Consider the following 21,536-nt stretch of genomic DNA (forward strand, 5'->3'; position numbering starts at 1 on the left):
GTTGTTAATTAATTCCCAGGCAGGAGGATTTAACTCCTGCCTTCCCCGGTGGTTTGCAAGGTGGATGGCCAGCATCAGCTTGCATCCAGAGGAAGGCTTGAACTTTGCTTTTCAAGCCCTTTCCAGGGACTTGAGTTGCTCTGGTCCATCATTCCCTGCTCTGATCTGTCATTCCCACTTCCCAGAACCATCCCTGTGATTTTCAGGAGCGCCCAAGACACGAGCAGAGCAGTCAGTACTGCTCAGGGCAGTGAATGTGCCCCAGGCTTGGGGCAGGGGCTGAAAAATATCTGGCTTTGCCCCTTCCAATGTCCAGCCCTGAACAGCTGGAAAAGGTGGGACCTCTCTTGAGGGTGGGTTTGCAGAGCATCACTCTGCAGGGCTGAGCTGTGATTTTTGGGTAGCCCTGCACTGGCAACTGCTATTTTATTTGCATTTTTTTGAAGGCAGCTGTCACTAAAGTACATTCGTAGGCGTGAATATCACATACATTCAGCAGTACATCATGCTCTGTGAAGAGCCCAGCTCTGCTCCCCACCTCCCTGCTCTGCCTTGCCCGTGAGCTTCAAGCCATGGGTGGGTGGACAGGGCTGCTGCGTGGGGACCTGGTCCCTCGGGAGCAGCATTAAAAGGGCATTCGATGCTGGAGCAAAGGCAGGGAACAGGCCGGGGGGGGGGCAACTGGCTGCTTGGGGTGCTTCAGGCACGTGAGGTGCGTGCGACCCCCCCGTTCCCACTCTGGGACACAAGCACACATGGCACGGCCAGCCCACAGGGCCCTCCCACACTGGAGGAATCTGTTCCCCATTAAGTGACTCCAGCAGCGCTCGTTACTGCGGCTGGTGGGGAGAGCAGCCCTGCCAGCTCCAACCTCCCTAATTAGCACCACAAGTGAGGCCAAGCTGGGGAAGGCCAGTGCCTCCATCCCTCCTTGCCAAGGATGCGAACGGTTTGGAGCAGGGCCTCAGCCAGAGCCCCTGGAAAAGCTTCCGAGTGCCGGATGGGGCCCCGGTCCCATCCGTCCCAGGGTGGGCAGCGATGTGCATCCCCCCCCGCAGCCCCCCGCTCCGAGGCTCAGCCTGAGAGGCTGTGCCAGGGCAAAGGAAAAAAGCCCCGATCCACCACCTTGAGTCCTCCCTGCCGTGCATGGGGTGGAGGAAGGCTGCCCGTATCATCCTCTTCCCCTCCATGCACTTGCACTGCACCGGGCTCCGACCGCCTTTAGCTCACCACTAAAAATAGGTTTCACGGCTGAGCGGCAGTGCCGGAGGGCAGACAGCCCAGATCGCAAACCAGCCTGTGTCGCCGTGACCAACTGACCCATTTGGCCTCGATTTTCAAGTATTTTTCCCTCCTCGTTCAACTTCAGCCCAGGCAGCAGCCTCGCCAGGACAGCCGAGCCCCCCGAGGGGCAGCGAGACTCCGGCAGCGTGCCGCGGTCCCTTACTTGCACGGCACGGCACGGCACGGCACGGATGGCGGTCCTACGGCCGGGCTGGGAGGTGGTGGGTGGTAGCAGGAGCACCCAGGCCACCCAAATTCGGATGGCTGCCAGCTCTCACAGCCTCATGCCAAGCCTGGGCGGCCGGTGCCCACCCCAGCCCTGCAGCCGGGAATTTGCGTCATTTCTTTTCTCCTTTAGGGCAGTCGTGTCCCTGGGGCAGATGAAGCAGCTCGTGGGTCCCGCTGCAGAGCAGAGCCCCGGGACGAGCAGGGGACGGTGCTGCAACGGGGCCGGGGTTTGTCCCATGGCTGCAGGAGCAGGGCAGGGAGCCGACGCCAGGCTGCGGCACACGGAGACCTCGACTTGTTCCCTGGAGCGAAGGACAGGGATTCCTCTCGCATTTTCACTCCCAGCACAAGGACCACAGCAGGAGCACCCTGGGACCGTCACTGAGCTGTCCCATGTCCCCACGGCCAAAGGAGCCCGGCAGCCTCTGTGCCAGCCCTCCTGCCCCGCGCCTGCAGCTGGGAGCAGGACGGGGTGGCAGGCGCGGGGACAGGGGACACGGCAGCTGTCCCCTGGGAATGCCCTGCTGAGCACAGAAATGAAGAAAGACCTTTATTTACAGTAACAAACAAAAGGGACAAAAAAAATAAAATACCGTGACACTTCCCTCCCGGTCTCCCCAAGCCCTTCAACGGGGCGTTTTCCACCCTCACCCAGCCACGAGCCCTGTCCCCAGAGTGGTGGGACGGGGCCAACAACTGCTGGGGGTCATTTGGCACCAACCAACCCACCCAGCCCCACCATCCCCTGGGACGCACGGGGGTCGGTAACAGCTTGGTCCGGCTCCGGGCTCTCCCCAGCTGCCCTGGCCCCCGGCTGCAACCCCACTGCAGGGACCGGTGAAGGAAAAGCTCCTTCCCGGCCAGCCAAACAGGGAGGGGAGCAGGCTGTGTGTATTGCACTTGGCTGCCGATCTCAGCACCGTGGGGGCTGGCAGGATGCGTCCCACAGCGAGGGACCCCGCAGCCCGGCTAAAGGCTTCGGCATCTCCCGGTGCCCGGTGGGCTCCCGGCGGGGAGCAAGGCTCTGTACTGCGCCCAGCCTTGGAGGTGTCCTTGTTGGGGAAGGATGCTCCGTGCCATCCCCGTGTAAACCAGAGCAACGCACCCGGAGCACCGTCCTGGGGCAGCCCCGGGCGGTGGCAGCAGGACAGGCTGTCCCCAACGCTGGGACCCTGCGGTGGCACCTGCGGGCTCTGTGGGACGCGGGGTGGGTGCTCCTGCTCTCGGCTCAGGTGGCAGGAGGCTCCCGCAATCCTCGGCGAACTGGCCCGGTGCGGGGAAGAGGTAGAGCGTGACGGGATGCCGGCCGTCCCCGGAGCCCCTACAGCTTCACCCTTCCCCAGGCAGGATCCGAGCCCGGCTCACCGGCTCCGAGGATGAGGTTTGCAATGGGGGAATATTGCTCTCCTCCTTCACCGGGCTCCGTCTTTTGGCATTTCACACCGGCTCAGGGAGCAGCTGGAGCCTCGGGCGCTGCTGGAGAGCCTGGGGGGGGACCCACTCCTGGTCCCCCCCTACCGAGTGCGGCCCCTCAGGAGGAGAAGCAGAGCCCGCAGCACTCCATGCAGATCTCCAGGCAGTCGGCGGACTCGCAGCAGGCGTCAATGATGCCGCAGTCCATGTCGCAGGGCAGGTCGCAGTCTGCGCACTCGCCCGAGTTGCAGCAGCAGCAGCAGATGCAGGAGTCCTCGGAGGTGCAGGAGCCGCAAGTGGCACAGTCCAGCACGATGTTGCAGAGGGTCAGGAACTCGCAGAAGAGGCAGGAGAGGATGCAGTGGACGCAGCAGTCTGCGGAGGAACGGCCAGAGAGTGGGCAGGGGGGACGGGGCTGGCTGGGTGAGACAGCACCCAACATGGATGCTCAGTCCCCGTAAGGGTGGAAATCCTCCCTCAGGAATTAACGGAAGGGATGGGAAGAGGGGCTGGGAGCCAGGCGCTGCTCCAGGGGCCTCCCTCAACACTCTGGGACATGCCCAGACCCCAAGAGAGACCGGTTTTGGAGGACATGAGATGACCCCACTCAGCACCCGCCCTGCAGAAGGCTGCCAGGAAAAGAGCTTGGGGCACCCAGGTCCTGGGGGTCCCGGTGGGCTGGAAGGATGCTACATGAGAGACCCCGAGGGACGCGGGGCCAGAGGAGAAAGGTGGCTGGGAAGGGACCCCTCCGGGGAGAGCCGGTACCTTCTTGCGCCTCAATAGGGATGTGGGAAGAGGCCGACTTGGAGCTGCCCTTGCTCTTCTTGCTGCTCTGGCTGTTGATGGAGTGGTGCGACTGCAGCTTTCGGTGAGGCTTCTGGGTGCTGGGGAGGGGGCGGAAGACCCCGTTCCCTGCCTCCCCGTTGGCACCGCCTGGATCCGGCCCCCGCCCAGCACCGTTCTGCAGCAGGTGGGTGCAGGGACCGGGGGGCTGTGGGGCTGCTCGCACCTGGGGCTGGCCTGGCGGGGGGGAGAACAGCACGTTACCCACTCCGAGCCCTCCCTGCAGCGCTCTGCCAGGGGACAAACACGTGCCCGGTCCCTTGCCACCGCACGGGAACCTGGTCCCCAGCTGGAGACGGGGTGGCCTCATGGCTGGGAAGCAGTGATGCTAACAGATGCATGGTCCGAGAGGGTGGAGATGGAAAAGGAGTTGTAGAAGAAGAGATGGCTGGAGGGAAGGAGATAGAGGCTCCAGAGAGAGGACGGGATGAAAAAAAGAGCAACAAATAAAGACTCGTCATGAAGGATGTGCTGCAACTGCCAAAACTCTGGGGTCTCCCGGGGTCCCGGCGCTGCCAGCACAGGCAGGAGGGATGAAACCACCGAGGCCGACCGGAGTGGGCGCAGAGGCACGGCGAGGCACGCTCGCCTCGTGCCGAGGGGGGAAGAGAAGAGCCTGTGGCTGCTTCCAGCTGAGAGCCACCCCCGTGGCCAAGCCACCGTCCCAGGAGCCCTAGCCATGGCGCTGCCAGACGGAGCTCCTGGCTGTCCCCGTCGCCTTCGGTAAAGCCAGAGACGACGAAGCACCACCGGAGAGCTGGACTGCTCATCTCCCCAGGACTGTGTGAATTGGCCACTTAATTAAAGGTCTCCCCAGCCTCTGGCTGAACTTCTCTGCAGGAGGAGGAAAATAACTATCTGCTCTGTCTGCACCTCCCTCCAGCCCTCGCACGCTGCAGCCGTGAGAGAGGCCGGCGGCCCCGCGTCCCGCCGGGATGCTGCCGGAGCCAGCGCCACGGCTCAGCCCTTCGCTCCTGCCCGGCGCCGCGTCCCCACGCTGCCGTCCTTCTGCGGTGGGGGAGAGGACTGGGAACCCAGCACAAGGGAGGGGGGTTCAAGCATCCATCCCCCCCCCGCCCCGCCACAGCAACGCCAATCGAAGCCACAAATAAAGTCCCGCCTGATGGTGCTTTGGCCAAACTTTGATTTTCCTCTCCCGCGGCAGTAAACAAGGGATGATTCAGGCGAGAGGCTTGAGGGCAAAGGCACCTCCAGCCGCCGGGGAACAGGAGCTGCTTTCTGCGTGGGGTGGCCGTGGGGTACGGGGAGACTGACAGGGTGGAGGGGGCACAGACGGTCTCTGTCCTGCACCCGCCCTCACCGGCAAAAAAAAAAAAATAGATGGAGGTTAAAAAAGCACAAGTGCACGGACCCAGCGCCCGGCTCTGCCAGACTGAGCTGGGCTCAGACCACGGAGGCAGTTTAACCGGGTGCTTGGGTGAAACGCTGCGTCTTTGACTTGTGCTGGGAAAGGAACTTAAAATAACTGGAGCTGAGCGGGAAGAACGGGCTGGAAGCAGGAGGGGTGGGAGAAGGGCAGAAAGGAGAAATGGAAAACAGGTCTTGGATAAAATGGGATGTGTGGCCGCCCCAGAAAAAAAACCCTCCTGGGGTGTTGGCTTCCCACGCACCCTTCTCCATCGCCCCCGACCTGCCTGCGCCCAAGTGTAGGCACCGAGTCGCACCGAGGTGCCCCAGAGCCGCGGTGGGCAGGGGCCGAGCCCGCAGGGACCCCCGCGGTGCCCTGGCCCGGCAGTGTCTGACGGCAGCAAATATTCTGCAACTTTGAGCGCTGGGTTTCTCCGGGGGTTTGCAGCAGCATGCAACGCGCTCGCTTTGGCATTCCCCATTTCGTTGCATTCCTCGGATTAAACCGTTTGTAAATCAAAATCACGCTCCGGCTCCAGTGAGTGGCAGCGAAAGGCAGCCAGTAATCCCCCCCTCTAAGTTAGGAAAAATAGCTCCTATTTTTTTAGGAGAGACTTTAACTCGCAGGAGCCTAAAGCTCTTCTAAAAGAGACATCTTCAACCCGAGGCTTAGGTGGAGCAGTGTATAACACTCCCTAATAACACGGGTGTCAGGGCAGGAGCTGGGGGGGGACCAGCGCACCTGATGGCCCCCACGGCATCTGCCCACCAGCATCAGGGTGGGACACCAAGGCTTTGGGGGAAAGTGCCTGCCTTCAGCTCTTCAACGACCAAAAACCGCCTGGATGTTCATTTTGGGTTTCGCACCCGAGACGATACTCCCCGGCACAGCTGCGGTGCCGGCTCAGCTCAGGTTCCCCCATGGCAGCATCACCGGGGCTTAGCAGACAGATGTCCAGACCGCAGCGGTCCTCGCCCTGCTGTGACCCGCCCCGGCCATCGGCTCTGCCAAAAGTCATCTTCCCGAGCCGCTAACAGGGCTTGGACAAACCGGCACGTTGTGGCCGCCTGAGCAGAGTCCGCTGCTCTCGCCTGAAACGCAACACCCAGAGCCCCAAACCCGCAATTCCCACTTTGGTTGCTCCTAAACTGCCAGAAGACTGACTTATTTAAGAACCGTGGCAGGCTTCGACCAGCAGCGCCGAGCCTCGGGGGAGCCGATACCGGCACCGCTGGCGAAGGACATGACCCAACACCCGACAGCCCCCTGCTGCCTGGTCCCTCCTGACCTTGCATGTGCCAGACTGGCACAAAAATGCCACCCTTACCCCCCTTCACCTTCCCATGGGGGAGCTTAACTGTGCTCCCCAGGTACTGCCGAAGGGGGGAATTTGCCCCTCCCAAGCGATGGTGACCCCCCCCAGTAACAGCAGCGGGGGGACACACCGTGAGGAGTGGGCTGCAAAGCAAGGGATGCCGGCGGCGATGCTCCGTAGGGAGCTGAACCTCATTTCCCCGGGGAGGAGAGGGGAAAGAGGGGGGGTTCCCTGCACCCAGCACCCAGGCAAGCCTGGATGCAGGCGGCCACGTTCCTCCCAGCCTCGGGGCCTGGGGGGTGGCCGTCCCCGGGGGGGTGGGCTGGGGGAGGGGGCTGCGCAGGGCTGCGCCATGCAGGGTGCAGCAGGCTGCAGCGTGACTCAGAGGTGCAGAATGTCTGTGGGCAGCCGGCCCAGCTCCCAGATGCTTTGCAAGGGCTTGAGCTCTGGTTGAGGAAACGTGCGCTCTCCTCGCTCCACGTACACCGTCAGGAGCGCCCGGATTTTGCCGTCCCTCCCCTTCCCACCCTGCCTGCCCGCTCTTCGAAGTTTGCAACCTCGTTCCCACCCTCCCTCTCCCCGTTGGGAAGCATTCATCCACTTTACACCCCTTGGAAGGGAAAGCTGCACGCTCGCATCCAACAAAAGGGGAATGGCTGTGTGCGTAAGGGGCAGCCTGGGAGCAAAACCCTCGGATCCAGGCTGGGGGCCAGGGAAAGGATGGACGGCATGACTCCAGGAGAGCCTGGCCCCCGGTCTCCCACATCTGCCAGCTCTGCTCTCCCGCCCTTGCAATGGGAAATGGAGCAAGGGCACCCCGGCCCCCCCCCCCCCCCGGCTCTGCTCCTACCCCACCCCGGTATTTCTCACGGCGGGGGGACCGGCCGGTCTGCAGCAGCAGAAATGGGGAGGTGCTGCTTGGCTTCACCAGCGCCTCCAGCAAAACCAGATCCTCAGCGCAGACAGCCCGTCCCCTGCTCGTTCAGGCTTTGCACCAGCCTCACCCTTGCCCTGGATATGCCAAGGCAAGAGCTCTCTCAACGGGAGGCATCTCCCTTTGCTCCAGCAAACGGCTGGTGCACTCCCCTCCTGTGGCTGCGATCACGGAGCCCGTTCTGCCAAGGGCTCTCCTCTCTCCCGCTGCGGCTTTGGAGGATGCTCCATACAGCAGCCGGCTCCTTTCCCCAGGGGCCGGTCCCTCTTCCCACCACGGCATCCCAGCAGGACCCCAACACGACCGAGAGCTCCTCCAGCTGCCCGCCCTCCTCCTCCTCTGCCTCCAGCCGCTCCCACGGACGAGGGCAGCGAGAGGCATCGCTGCGCTGCTGGATGCTGCCCTTCACTTTCCCCGGCTCCCGGTGACTCACGCTCAGTTAAAGCCTTTTGCTTTGATGTGGGGAAGAGCAGAGTGAGGAGGAGACGGCTTCCCACCACAGCTACCCGCCTTTTTAATGAGCCCTGTTACTGATTAGATGGCAGCAGCCTGAAGCACGGGCACCTGGAGGTGTCCGGAGCCGCACGTGCTGCTGCGGAGGGAAACACTCACATGTCACAGCTTCGGGAGCGCCTGCGAGCTCGGCCCGGGAGCCCTTCGTCAGGACTTTTCGGGACTCGTCATCTTCCAGGGGTTTCTCCTTCTTCGGCGGCGCGGGGCCGGCAGCGGGGCGGGCGGGCGGCCGGGGCTCTGCCGACGGTGCCGCTGGCGTCTGCCTCGGCGAAGGGCGCGAGGTCTCGCCCGCTTCTGCAAAAGAAACGGGGTTGGAGCCGAGCACCCCGGGGTGCCCCGCGCTGCGGGCAGAGACCCCGGTCACTCCAACCCACAGCAACCCGCAGGACGTCCCCAGCCCCTGCAAACGGCACCAGTCGGTGCTTTGGAACTCCGATTTCTGGCATGAGCCAAATCCAGCTGCCCCTGTTGGTTTTGCAGCCCAGAGTACACAGCGCGGGGAAGAGCTGGAGCACCGCGAGGGATTTGGGGCTGCTCGGGGTGGGCATCGGGGCTGCATCGCTCTGCAGCCGCTCACCCCGCTGCAACACCAGCAGTTCAGCAGCACCCTCCTCCCAAAAACCCTCCCGAGGTCCCACATTCCGTCTCTAAAAAGCCAGGGGATCTGGTTACACTGTGGTTCAAGCTGGATTTTTCATCCCCCCTTCCCATGAAAGGGCCACTGTCTTCCCCGCAGGAGCCGGCTGCCACCTCCCCTCGCGTTCCCGCTTGCTCTGGGACAGGAGCAGCCCCCGCAGGACCCCCTCGATGGGGCAAACAAAACCCAAAACAAGAGACGTGTTATTCCCCGTGGGGATAAACCCCAACGCCACACAGCCCCTTTCAGAAACCCAGCGAGGAGAAGGCATAACCACCTCCCGCAGAGCCAGCGCTGGGGGCTGGGGGCCGGCTGCCCCACCACGGCAGGGTGTCTGGGGGGGGGCTGTGGGGTGTCCGGGGGGGGGCTGCATGGTGCTCAGTGCGATGCTACGCTTCCCCACCCACCGCGAGCCCGCTCCTTGCCACCCCATCCCTCTCCCTGTCCTTCTCCCCAGCACTCAGAATAGCAACCGCTTGCACAACAGGGGCTGGACCGCACTTTATATAAAACTAAATTATAGCTTGGGCGAAGGGAGGGAGACCAAAGACCCATAATTTCCCTGGCTATAACAAGAGGTCCTACACGCAGGCAGGCAAGGGCGGGTGGGGGGAAGAGAGACCTCGGACACTTCATTATACTCAATATAACAAGAGGTCCTACAAGCAGGAGCCGGGGAGGAAGGCAGGCAGACCTCACACATATAATTATAGGGACTATAACAAGAGGCCCTACAAGGGAGGCGGACGGCCCCATCCGCACCCCAGGGTCGGCAGGAGACTGGACACGCTGCAGAGGGGCTGCAACCAGCCCGGAGCGATGCTCACGCAGCTCCCAGCTCCGCTGCACCCCCACATGCTCATCCACCTGCCTCAGTTTCCCCACAGGACCATCCCCTCTGCCCTCCCCAGGATGCTGATCCAGCCTGGGGCACCGGAGCTCCTGCGACAGGGGCTTTGCTGGGAAGGAACACTCATCCCGATGCAGAGCCCTGCCCGCAGCTCTTGCACGCAAGGTGATTTTGGGGCTCAACCAAGGGAAATTCAGCAGCTCCAGCTGAATTTTGCACAGCACCCTTGGCTCCAAATCCCAAGCGGAGTGGGAGTACACGAGTCCCAGAAAGGAGAAAACTCATTCCCACGTCCCTGGAAAGCCCAGGGCAAAACAGAGAGGAGGAGAGAGCAGGCTGACATCTACCTATAGGTGTTTGCACATAGGCGTGGCATATAGGTGAATAATAACCACATGTTGCTGCATCCACGTCCTGTCATGTCCCAACCTGGACTGGCCTGAGTCAGACTTGAAGTGTTTAGTCAGCTCCTGATCTAAAGCCTGTTAAAGCCAGACATGAAAACCCTGATGGCTGAGGAGCTCTGGATGAAGCCCTGAGTCAGAGCCGCCCGGTGCAGAGCACAGAGGGTGCAGCTCCTGCACAGTCCCTGGGAAGGGATCCAAGCCACCGGGCACCAGCATAGCCAGGCAGCTGCTCCAGTTTCTACTATAAGATGCCTGGAATATGCTCAGGGCTTAAAAATCAACAGCCGAGACTTTGGGGTTGCCCAGAGCAGCCCCAGCACCATCAGATCCCCTGCCCTGCTCTCACCCCCGAGGTCAGCGCTCCCCTCCACAGCGAGTGATTTACACTGGGAAAAAGAGCTGGAAAATCAGGTGCTGCAGCGGGAGAAGGGCTGGCAGCTGCTCTGTGCACAGGGAGAGCTCCAGCCGATCCCTGCCTCTGCCATTGCCACCCTGCGCTGCTTCCATCACATCCCTCACCCCCTCCGTGCCCGTTCCCAAGGGGCCGAGGACAAGGACGGTCTGTTTAGACCCTGAGCTCCGTGAGAAAGCAACGATGCTGGGCTGTATGGCTGGCGAGCGTGCTGGTCCGCCGACTATTGAGACAAGGCTCGTTTTTGCCATGTCCACTTCACACATATAATTACCCTGCACAACAAGAGGTCTCACACACAACCACAGCGATGCAGGGAGGAAGATGGCAATTAAATTAACTCCCGCTGGAACAAGCTGGCCAGAAGAGAGACAAAAATAGACAGGAAAGAAATTTGGGTAAGCTGGTCCTTCCCTGCCTTAGACAGCCTCGCTTCCCTATTGCTGCACATCCATGGGGAGCGTACGGACAGCGCTGACCCCCAAGCGCACGGCATCCCCTGGGAGCGAGATGGAGAAGGGCTACGTCTGCCCTCGTGGTCGCAGCCTGACCCCGCGGCAGGGCTGGGGGCAGCCGGACACGTGTGGGCTCGGCGCAAACCCTGCAGGCTCCTGCCCCACAGCCCCCTGCCTGCACTGCTGGTTTGCTGCGCCTGGGCACTTCCCAGGCACCTTCCGACCCACAGGGAATGCACAGGAAAATGCGCGAGCGCTGGGCGCGCGTGGGTACGGCGGCTCTCCGATAAGCTTGGCAAAATGCTCCTCTAAACACTCGCTTTGGGGCTCAAAGCCCCCCCGAGAGAGGGGTTCCTGCTCCCCAAACCACACTAGAGAGGGCGAGCGGGGAAAGAGGCACGGGGAGGAGCAGTCCCATCTCCCCCATCACTGGGGTCTAGCAGGGGGTCCCCCGGCAAGGTGATGCCCCCCCCAGGGTCCCCTCTCCCTGCTGCCACCAGGGCAGGGACTGGCTTCTTCCCTCCCCTGCTATTACCCCGCTACCACCAGAACAAGACCAGGCTTGACCTAAATCTGACGGGTTTAAAACCAACCACAAGCCCGGGCAAAATGCAGATAAAGCCCTAAGGAGAGCCAGCCCTCGGGATGGGACGTCCATCCCTTTCCCCACCTGCACCCCCATAGCAGCTGCACCCCAGCCCCTTCCCGGCCAGGGCAAACGCTCATCACACGGTGGAGAAACAGCCTGGGACAAGAGTCCGGTCTCTGCTCCCCCATTCTGCACCACCTTTTGTAAAACACAAGGGAGAAATGAAGGTAACGTGACACAGGGAGAGCAATTCACATGTTTTGTTTATGGGAACAGAGATAATAAGGCATTTAAAAATAATAAGCCAGGCTTCAATAAATCACAGTGCTGCCGTAAGGTACAAAAGATTAGGAAAGCCGATAGACGCGGAACTACTTTTTTTGCCTCCTGGTTGCCAAGCCCCGGCGATGCACACAGGTCAGGTTTTCTGACTATTCTCCCCATTTACAAAGTCCAAATCCACCCGTCATAAAAGCCCCAAGACATCAGTGAGCTCCAAAGTCCACCAAGCATCACAAGAGTTGAGAAAAAAGGAGGGAGGAGAGGAAAGATGCAAAGAAGTGGAAAGGTTTCATTGGCTTTAATCGAGTATCTTGTAATACTCCTGCAAAGTCAAACGTACAAAATGTCCCTCCGGGAGCAGCAACCGCTTTGCATGGCCAGAATCTGCAGGAGCTTCTGGGGCAACCCCCAGTTGTTCCGATTAGGGGAAAAACTATTTGTGCTTCGGGTGCGAGGCACGCTTAATTCCTGATGAGCTTGCAGGACTGAGCTAACCCATCCCCAAAAAGCTGGACAAACAAAAGGAAACAGCAGCGTGTCAGCAGCTGGTGAGAGCGCTCGGCTGCGCCGAGCCGGGACGGGGCAGCACAAACAAGAGCCACACCGCAGGCAGCACGGCCACAGCATCTCACGGCTCACCGGGACCTGTGGGTTTCCTTCTGTGGGTGCCCAGACCCCCCAGCAGGGAAGGCACAGAGGATGTGGGAAGATGCAAAGCTGGAGCCAGACTTTTGGGTCAAACCCACTCAGGTTGTCCCACGGCTCCTGCTCCGCTTTCCTGAGCTGTAGCTTAATGCAACAGATGATCTGCCTGACTGCTTGGGATCTCTGATTTATCCGCCCTTCTTCTATCCAAGTGCCTTTGGCTGAAGAGGAAGAAATCTGGTGGCAGGAGATGGACGTACCCATCACCGCTGCCCCACACGTGGCTGCGTGCCAGCGGCGGGCAGCACGGGAGAGAAAAATGCCTCCAACACATTGCAGCTAAAGACAGGCTCGGGCTGGTGAGCTCAGAAGCAAATCCCACCTCTTTAGCAGGCAGCGTGTTTGCATTAGGTGGTGTCAACCTGTTGCAAAAGGGAGGGACAAGGGTCTCGACACGTCTGGATCCACATCTGAGCTCTTCTGGACTCGAAGAGCATCCAAATCTAACACCGTGGGTCGCGAGTCCTGCTGACGTGGAGATGCTCAGGAGAGTCTCCCGTTCCCCCTTCTCTCTCCCTTTAATCCCTCAGGAATGGCTGGGCAGGGACGAGATAGTGTTGGACGGAGACACAAACAGAGACAGTCTAGCGAGGCATTTGCCATTAACAACATGCTACCTTGCAGCAATATTTAGTTTGGGAGCTTTCTAATCTGTTTTATGCAGATAAAATGAGCGTGTAATCTCTCTTGGTTTTCCCGTACATGCTGCCTGGCCCAATCAGGTGCCTGTCTGACCTATTCAAGGGATATTTTAGAGCTTGATTAAGTGGTTTCAAGTGCAGAAGAGACGGCACTGAAGCAAATCCTTCCAATCCCATGAGCCAGGCTGGAGGAGAGGAAAGCAAAATTCTGGTTTGAAAGTTTGCTCAACTGGGAAAAATCCAAATGGCTTATTTACATTCAGTCTGAAATTAATGCACTAAAGCATTTTCAGATTCTATGATATTCAGGGAAAGGAAAAGCAGGGTGAGAGGGGAAGGAGGAGAAATGCCCAGAGCTCCTGAGCACACCCGGGACAGATCCAGCACAGCTTTGCTTCCCTCCCGGAAAGCGTTTGCCCCAGCGTCTCTCTGCTCACCTGGGCAATACTTTGGATAAACAGTTCAGTCCTGGGACAATGAGGAATCCGGTCAAAAAAATATTGGTTTCTATGAAAAGTTACTTCCTAAATGCAAAAAAAGCAAAACAAAGCAAAAAAAACCCACAAAACCCCAAATAGCTTGCCAACCTGGGAGTTGTTATTATTTGTTATTTATAGCCATTGGGTGGGTAGGAAGAGAGGAATTTCGGGATGGCCAGACAGGCCAGGACCAGTGTCTATCCAGTCCATCCGCGTTTGGCGTTTGACCTCAGCTGAAAGCTCCTTCGGTGACAAAACCGCGACTCCAGGTTTGGGGCGCAGACCCCGTGCCAAGGTGTCCCTACAAATCCCATCACCCAAAGGTCCTCGTTGACCCAGCCAGCTCCTGCAAAGGAGGCACAAACCAACCCTCATGGAAGAATTGCTCCTACCCAAGAGCAAGGACACCAGGGTGCTGGGGATAACCCTCGAGAAGGGGTTTCAGGGAAGATAAGAAATAAAATCACTGCAAGAAGCATGCACTTCTGTCACTGCAGCAATGGTGAGGAACTATTCCTTACGCACTAAGAATATATTTAACATATATATATATTAAGGCAGCATTCGGGACTACAGCTGCAGGTGTAAGGCAAGAAGCAATCTCCAAGCCTAAACTGGAGAAAAAGGACAACGCGACTTGCCCCAGCACACAAACCCGATCCAGCAGGACCAGGTTTCTGCCTCCAGCCAGCCCATCTCCCAGCGTCAGGCCCGGGCTCCACCTAAACCAAAGAGCAATGTCTAACATCCCAAACGCACTGTGGGGCCAAGGAGTGGAGAAAAATGATGGGAAAAAACAAAGGGTCAAAGACCCAGCCTGGGGTTGAGTCAGCTTTCACTGACTTTGAGGAGCACCGTGCCGGTTCGGCGCTCCCCGGTGCAGGCTATCCCCCGGTACTGGCCAGAAGGATGTAAAACGCCCATGCCACGGGAGCCGGGCATGGAGGAAGGATGCAGGAAGAGATCCTGCCACATCCCAGGTGTCCTTAAGGACAAGCAATTATCCTTGAAGCCTGGAAAGCGGCTAACGTGATGCCTATCAGATCCAAGGAGATTCTGGGAATTACAGAGTAAGGAGCCACACCGCTGTGCTGGGGAAAATTATGGAGAGTCTAATTAAGGACCATGCCGGTACAGTAATTGCGTAACCTTACGGGGTCAAACCAGCACAGGTTCTGCCAGGGAAAATTTGTGTCTTTCTAACCTGCTAAGAGTCCTTAAAAAAAGTTAATTGAAGAGCAGATAAATGTAAGCTGGTGGACATCATTATTAACAAGAATAATAATTTGCACTTATGCAGCACCTTTCATCCTGAGATCTACCCGGCATACAGTTCTAAGCCAGTGCCCATCATACATTACCTGATCTCCATGTATTTTACTTTAGCATAGCTGCAGCTCTAAGCCGCTGTGAAATGGAACCTTATCGCTGCTCGGCCCGGCGGGGAAACCGAGGCACGTAAAAGGGATTTGCCCAAAGCAACATCCTACGGCGATGGAGCCCAAAACTTTGCAGTCCTGGTGCTCAACTTCCCGCCGGCGTGCACTCTCGCTAGGTTGGGGTTTCTTCTAAGCACAGACCCCAAAGCGGCTTCGGAGGAGCTACAGCGTGGCCTGAACGGGGCCGGGGGCGAGGTGAAAACAAGCTCTTCTGCAAACGTCAGGGCAGAGCTTGCGGGGCAGTGGCGTGCCTGCTCGCTGAAGGAAGGCGGCGAGGCCGGCCAACGATGAAGCCATCCGGGTGGAGCGAGCAATCGCTCCCGGAGCCAGCCAGTCAACCCGCTTCGTCGCGATGCGAAGGCGCAGCCGCTGCGGGGAACGCGCCGCGCTGGCAGCCCAGTCCTGGCACCGAAAGCAGCCGAACCGGGTGAGCACCCTCCTGCCCCGGGCACGGGGGCCGCCCGCAGCGGGGGAAGGAGTCCGTGCACACCCATGGGGAGCACCCCAAGAGAGGATGGGACCGGGGTGAAAACGCTTCCCGAAGCTACTGCTCGCTCCCCGATCCGCCCCGTCGCAGAGCCGGGGACGCACCGGTGGAAAGACAGCGGGAAAGCACCGGAGCGAGGGGGGAATCTTCCCCCCAGGTCAAACACGATGTCCAACGAGGCCGCCAAAGCCCGGGTGAAGATCAGAGATGGTCAAAAGCCTGCATGCATGTGGCTGCAGTGGGCAAAGCCTGAAAATTGGAATTTGGGGCAAAAAACCAAAAAAATCCCAATTACCCCATCCCTGCTGCTACGCAATAGCTCATTTCCACCAGTACAACCCAAACGTGGCACCTGGGGGGGGGATGCGGGAAGGGGCCACCCGCACCAGGAGGGACCGATGTGGCTCCGTCCCACACCAAACCCCACAGCCCCGGGCAGCTGCCGGTGCCCGTCCCGCAAGAGGCTGTGCAGGGCACGGCCTGAGCAAGGCGGAGCTCTGGGAAAAATCAGAAAAACTACAGAAAACGCCCAGAGGACAGCTTGGGTTTCTGCAACTAATAGACTCGAGCAGGCGCTTTCCAAGGAAATTCAATAAGGAGCTGGAGCGGGACCGGGACGCTGGGGCGGCAAGCGGCACAGCCCCGAAGGGCTTGCTTTGTTTTCCTCAAAACCAGAAACATTTGAAAAAAGTCAGAAATCTGCCTTTTTTGTTGGTTTTTTTGAGTTTTGTTGTTGTTGTTGTTGTTGTTGTTCAAAGACAAGGAAAAAAAAAAGCATTTTCATGAGCAGACGAGAAACTTTGAAAGGAAACCAGAAATGAATCTTTTGGTGCAAAAAGTCTTTATGTGGGGTAAAAAACAAAATTAATTTCGATTCTTTTAGGGTTTTGTTTTTTTTTTTTGGCTCCTTTGCACTTACAGGATGTCTGCATGCAAATCTGCAACCAGTTGCATTTAAATCGGTGCTAAGACAACCAAAGACCCTTTTATTTTGACCTTGGCGGGGGTTGCCTTTGTTTCTGCCCCCCTCCCAGGGCAGGACAGAGTCCCAGTAATGGGTACGTGAGTGATGGTGGCACCAACTCCTGCCCAGCCTCCCCTGCCCACAGCCCCACAGTGCTTGGGGCATCTGTGGGTGCTCAGGACCCCAAGTGGGGTGGCAGCACCCTCGTGCAGGCAGGCAGACCCCAATATTTCGGGTGAGCAGGGCAGAGCCGCTCGGCATATTGAAGGCTTCGCTGCTGGGGCTGCAGCTTTTCGCCTCCTGTTACACCTCGGGCCAAACTCCTTGGGAACAGGCAGAAAGAATTAAAGGAAAAAAATTGCGCGCGCGTGTGTGTGTGTGTGTCTCATCCCTGCCCGGCTCCAAGCAAAGAGCCGCTGAGCTGCCGGAGCCTGCGGCCAAGCCGGGATGCAGACACGGAGGGGGGACATGGAGGGGGGGACGCGGCGGTGGCCCCATGCAGCAGATGTCCTGCTGGGAAGGGAAAGAAGGGAGGTGGGAATGAGCAGACTCAAACCCGAGGGAAAGGTTTGTCTTCTGGAGATGGATTTGCCTCAAGCATCTTTACATGGGTTTGCTTCCCATAAGGAAAGCCCCTCTCCTGCTGTCCCTGTTCCCCCTCCTCTTCCTCCCCGTGAAGGGAAGGAAGGACAAAAATAATCTCATTGGCCAAAGGGCTTTCTGTTTTTCTCCCATTTTCTGTTAATTCCTCAAAAAAATAATTATACCCCACGTACTCCACACGGGCAGACAACTCGCTCTTCTCTCTGAGGCTCCTCTGCAAACTACCTGTGGCTATTTCAAGCATTTGGTTTGCAATGTGCCCGTCCCTCCCGGGCGGGAAGAGGCTGCGACGGCACCGGGCCCGTCTCCGGAGATGCCAAGGAACAAACTCCGGGAAACAGGCTTCGTCTCAGGCTGGGAAATCGGACCAAGCATGGCAATGCCAACCCGACCCTGCCCATGACGCACTAACTTGTGCCAAACCACTCTGGCACCTCAGTTTCCCCATTTACTTCACAGGCTCGGTGTTACCAAATTAACTGGTCTAATTTGCAAAGCATCGGAAAAGGGAGCCGAGCAAAAATTCCCAGGCTCCGTGGTGCGTGACAGAGCCCCTGGACGCTGCCCAAGCGATAATGGCTCTGCACCGAAACATCACGAGGCCAAACAAGCACGAAAGACAAACCGGACCCTGTCCATTCATTGCTCACCAAAAAAACCGAAAAAGAAGTTATGTGAGCAAAGAATTCAAAGCTCAAGACGTGCACCCAGAAAGCTGCTCTCTGAGAGAGGACAGGGATATTCTCTCGGCATGAAATTTGGCCCCTGGAGCCTGGGCAGATGGAAATCGAGGGTGTCCTGGAGACCCCCTTGACCCCCCTCCAGCTTTGCGTGCCGTGAAAGGGGGGTCTAAAGGAGGCAAATTTGGTCCCCCTCTGCTCGGGTCACCCACTCCAGGTCCACGCTCCCCTCCAGGAGGAGCTGGGGAAGAGGAGGGTGGGTTAGGGGCTAGTCTGGGATGAAGGTGACACCCCACCACCATGGGCCCACCAAATCGGGCACTCACGGATGCCCCCGGGCTCCCAGACGTTGCACACCTCGGCCGGGTCCCACCGCTCCCGCTCAGGACACCAGTACAACTGGGAGGCTGAACCACGCTCTACCTACACACTGCTCCTGTGCGGCCAGCGGCTGGCAACGCGGAAAAGCTGCAAGGCCATTTTTTCCGACGCGTTTAACAGATTTCTAAACTACTTTTAAAAAAACCCCACATTTGATCTCACAGCAGCTAGTGCACAGCGTTCCTCCTAACCCAGGCCGGTGGCAAGTTCCTGTGCAAAAGCTTTTTTGCACTAGGTCCGTGCATTAACAGTTCACCGTTTCCCACCTGGAGAGGAAAGCAAATGGAAGGAAATCCAGAGAAATAAGCTCTGCACAGCCCCTGCAGCTGCCTCGGCCCCGCGACACGGCTGCAGCACAAAGCAGCAAAAGAGTTTAGCTGGGAAGCGGAGCCTGCAGCATCCAGCTGGAAAAGCAGGGGGAAGAGAACAAGAGGATGTATTCTGCGAAATTTGGGCCCAGCTGTGCTCCGGGCCAAAGCCAACAAGGGGAGAGATCCAGCTGTGCTAAGCTTGGTTTCTGTGTATCACCATGCCCGGTGCTGCCGCGGCACAGCTCCTGCCTGCCCAGCCCGCTGCCCGGCAGCCGCTTTTGGAGCACGCGGGGAGCTGGTCCCGGGGTGAATTTGGCCCCTTTTGTGTCTGCTCTGACAGCGCACACAACGGGGTGTTTCACCTCTTGCCATCGGCTTCCCGCTCCGGCATTTCTGCCTCTCGCATCGGGACTTTTAATGCAGTTTCCGCACGTGAACTGAACCTTGGTGGGGACCCACCACCCCGGGACACCAGCGCGGGTCCTCACCACCCAGGCAGAGCCCGGACAACCGAGGGGCTCAGTTTTGTCCCAGGAAAAAAGTGAGGATTCCCAAAACTTTTCCATCCTCCGTGGCCTGCTCCTGCCCCAATTGCATCCCACCCGAGAACCCCAAAAAGTCGCTGCGGGGTGGGGAAGGGCCCCCCCCCCCCAGCCTGAGGGGATTTGCCTCGGGGTATCCCTGTCCCTCGGGGGTGTTTTTAACCCTTTCAGCTTGCACTCCCCCGCTGCCCTGGGCGCTTGGCCGAAGTTACCGAAACTGCTGCAAAGTTTTTTGCTGCGAACTCCCCCCCCTCACACACACACACTCGGGCCTTGCCGGACACGCACTCAGGCCCCCCCCACTCCTGCACACACACAGCCACGCACCCCCCACCCCCCCCAAGCCCTGCACCCCCCCCCAGCCACGCACACACTCCACCATACAACCCCCCCCCGAGCCGTCCTTACACGCACCCCCCCCACAGCCCCCCCCCAAACCGTCCTTACACGCCCCCCCCCACTACCCCCCCCCCCCCATACACACGCACCGTCTCCAGCAACGCACCCCCCGGCGGGGCACCCCCTAACCGTATACCCCCCCCCCCCGGGCAGACCGTATACCCCCCCCGACCCCCCCCGGGTACCTGTCGGCGGGACCGGCTCGGCTCGGGGGGGCTCCGGGCGGCTCGGTCGGTGATTGCTGGCCTGGGACATCGGAGAGGGGCACGGCTGCTGCGGCGGGGGAAAGAGGGCTCACTGCGGGACCCCGGCCCCGCCGCTCACCTGGGGGCCCCGGGGGTCTCCGAGCCTCGGCTCAGCCCCCTGCCCGCCCTCTCCGCCCCCCCCCCCCCCCGGCATCCCCCGGCCCCGCCGCCAGCAGAGCGCCGGGAGCGCTCACCGCCCCGCCGCCTCCCAGCCCCGCCGCTCCGGCGACCTATAATGAGCCGGCCGGGGACGCGGGGTTGGGTTTGGGTTTGGTTGTTGTTTTTTTTTTTTTTTTTTTTTTTTAACCCAATTCCTTCAAAAAAAAAAAAAAAAAAGGCTGCGAGAACAAACAAACAACCACCCGCGTCCCGCCGCGCTCCGCGGAGCTGGAGGGGGAGGAAAAGTTTCTTTTGGGGGATGGAGCAGAGCCGGGGAGGGGAGAGGCGCAGGGCAGGCAGAGGTTGCTTGGCTCCCAGGGCCAGGCTCGAAATTGGGATTTCTCTGCTTTGCTGCGCTTTCGGCTCAGCGTTGGGTTTCCCTCCTGAAAACTGGGGCGGGGGGAGCAGTGGGGATTAGCGGGGCTGGGAAACTCCCACCACCCAGCCGTGCTCGGGACCCTCGGGTGGGTGCTCCAGCTTGTCCGCTCTGCGCCCAGGCAAGGAAGGAAAGAGGGTGCTTTTGTTGCTGACTCTGCTCGCACGTCATGGGGAAAGCCTCTGCCTCTCCCACCACTCCCTGCCTCAGTTTCCCCAACTGGTAAATGAGGTTCAGCTCCTTGGGGCGATGCCTGGAGGTGCTGGCATCGGAGGTGGCAGCGTCACTGCTGTCATCAGCCCCGAGAGCGATGGCGTGGAGCCGAGGTTTCAAGCGGTATCAGCACGTCCCAAGTGGGCCAACTCAGGGGTCGCTGCGTTTGCTCCGGCGCTGTGTCCCTGCGGGGTCCCCATGAGGATTCATCCTCGTGCAGAGCATCATGTAAGGACCCGGTGGGACATTTTCAAAGTTGTTTTTTTATAACACCGCCATGTTTTCCTGAATTTAAAAAACCCAGCATTGCAAAGCATACAAAAAAGAGGCTGCAATCGCTCCGGAGCTCGGCCGGAGCCACGCTGCCGCCAGTGTGAGCCTGGAGCTGAACCAGCCGGCAGCACGGGGGGCTGCCCTCCCTGCCCTCCCCTGCAGCGTGGGGCTGGGGGGTCACTGTGAGCCGGCACTTCCCTCGGCCACCGCTTCCCGGACATGCCGGGGATCCGGGTGACAGCTCAATTTTGCAATCCAGAGCTATGGCTCCGGGTTCCCAGAGCAGGGCTGAACCCATGGGATGGGCCCCGAGTGACTCCCCATGTCCCGCTTCTTTCCTGCCTGGTGATGCCATAACCCTGCTGCCATCGGGGCCGTCTCCTACGCTGTGGTGCAGCATTTAGCGTGGCGAGGGAGACGTCACCGCTGCGGCCACATGTAAAGGAAACGGGTTGGGAGGGGGAAATGAGGCAGCCTGGGGCACAAAGCAGGACTGGAAGGACCCGACGTGCTCAGGATCCTTCTGAAAGCTCCAGCCTGAAGCCAGGAAGATGGAGACGGTCGTGCAAGACCTCAAGAATCGGTCTATTTTAAAGCCAACTTGTCACTACGGTTTGTGCCTTTTAAATAATCCTTCCAGGAGACACATTCCTGCCTGCACCATACAGCGGCCCTAAAATCCTGCTGCTGGAGCTGCGTCCTCCTGAGAGCCAGCCAGCACCATCCTGCCCAACCTTGCCGTGCCGGGCGCTGCACATCACAGTCCCTGCTTGGCAGGTTGGGATAATAGGGACGCTGACACGGACAGAACCCCGAGTGCTCCCTGCCCAGGCAGCGGTGGGTGCGTGGGGAGCAGCACAGGGTGCAGCGTGGGGTGCAGCGCCGTGCACCCTCCGTCCCGGCCACAGAGAGCCTTTCCCTGGGCATCGCTGTCACTGGGGGTGAAGCATCAATTGACACCACGACACCCCGTCCCTGGGGGGGGCCACCCCGGCGCAGGTCACCCCACCAGGAGCCAGCGGCTGGATCATTTCCTTCACCTGACACCGCTGCGCTGGCAGCAGCCCCAGCAGGACCCAGCCAGCTTTCCACAAGGGTTCATTAA

At 59.6% G+C, this 21,536-nt stretch overlaps 2 protein-coding genes across 2 annotated transcripts; both read right to left on the reverse strand.

The window, feature by feature from the left end:
* Window positions 1-2,049: 2,049 nt before the first annotated feature.
* MDFI (MyoD family inhibitor) lies at window positions 2,050-19,594 on the reverse strand. Its single transcript, XM_030000220.2, has 4 exons — window positions 19,351-19,594; window positions 8,002-8,196; window positions 3,694-3,948; window positions 2,050-3,300 (listed from the first exon to the last, which is right to left on the reverse strand). Exons 1-4 carry the CDS (start codon window positions 19,418-19,420, stop codon window positions 3,044-3,046), a joined length of 777 nt encoding a protein of 258 aa, XP_029856080.1. The 5' UTR covers window positions 19,421-19,594; the 3' UTR covers window positions 2,050-3,043.
* LOC115335058 lies at window positions 3,957-7,002 on the reverse strand. The gene is made up of 2 exons (XM_030000219.1): window positions 5,909-7,002; window positions 3,957-5,834 (listed from the first exon to the last, which is right to left on the reverse strand). The coding sequence occupies exon 2, from the start codon at window positions 5,619-5,621 to the stop codon at window positions 4,626-4,628; it is 996 nt and encodes a 331-aa protein (XP_029856079.1). The 5' UTR covers window positions 5,622-5,834; window positions 5,909-7,002; the 3' UTR covers window positions 3,957-4,625.
* Window positions 19,595-21,536: the final 1,942 nt, after the last annotated feature.

This window comes from Aquila chrysaetos, chromosome 24 (genome assembly GCF_900496995.4).
Source record: "Aquila chrysaetos chrysaetos chromosome 24, bAquChr1.4, whole genome shotgun sequence".
Lineage (NCBI taxonomy): Eukaryota > Metazoa > Chordata > Aves > Accipitriformes > Accipitridae > Aquila > Aquila chrysaetos.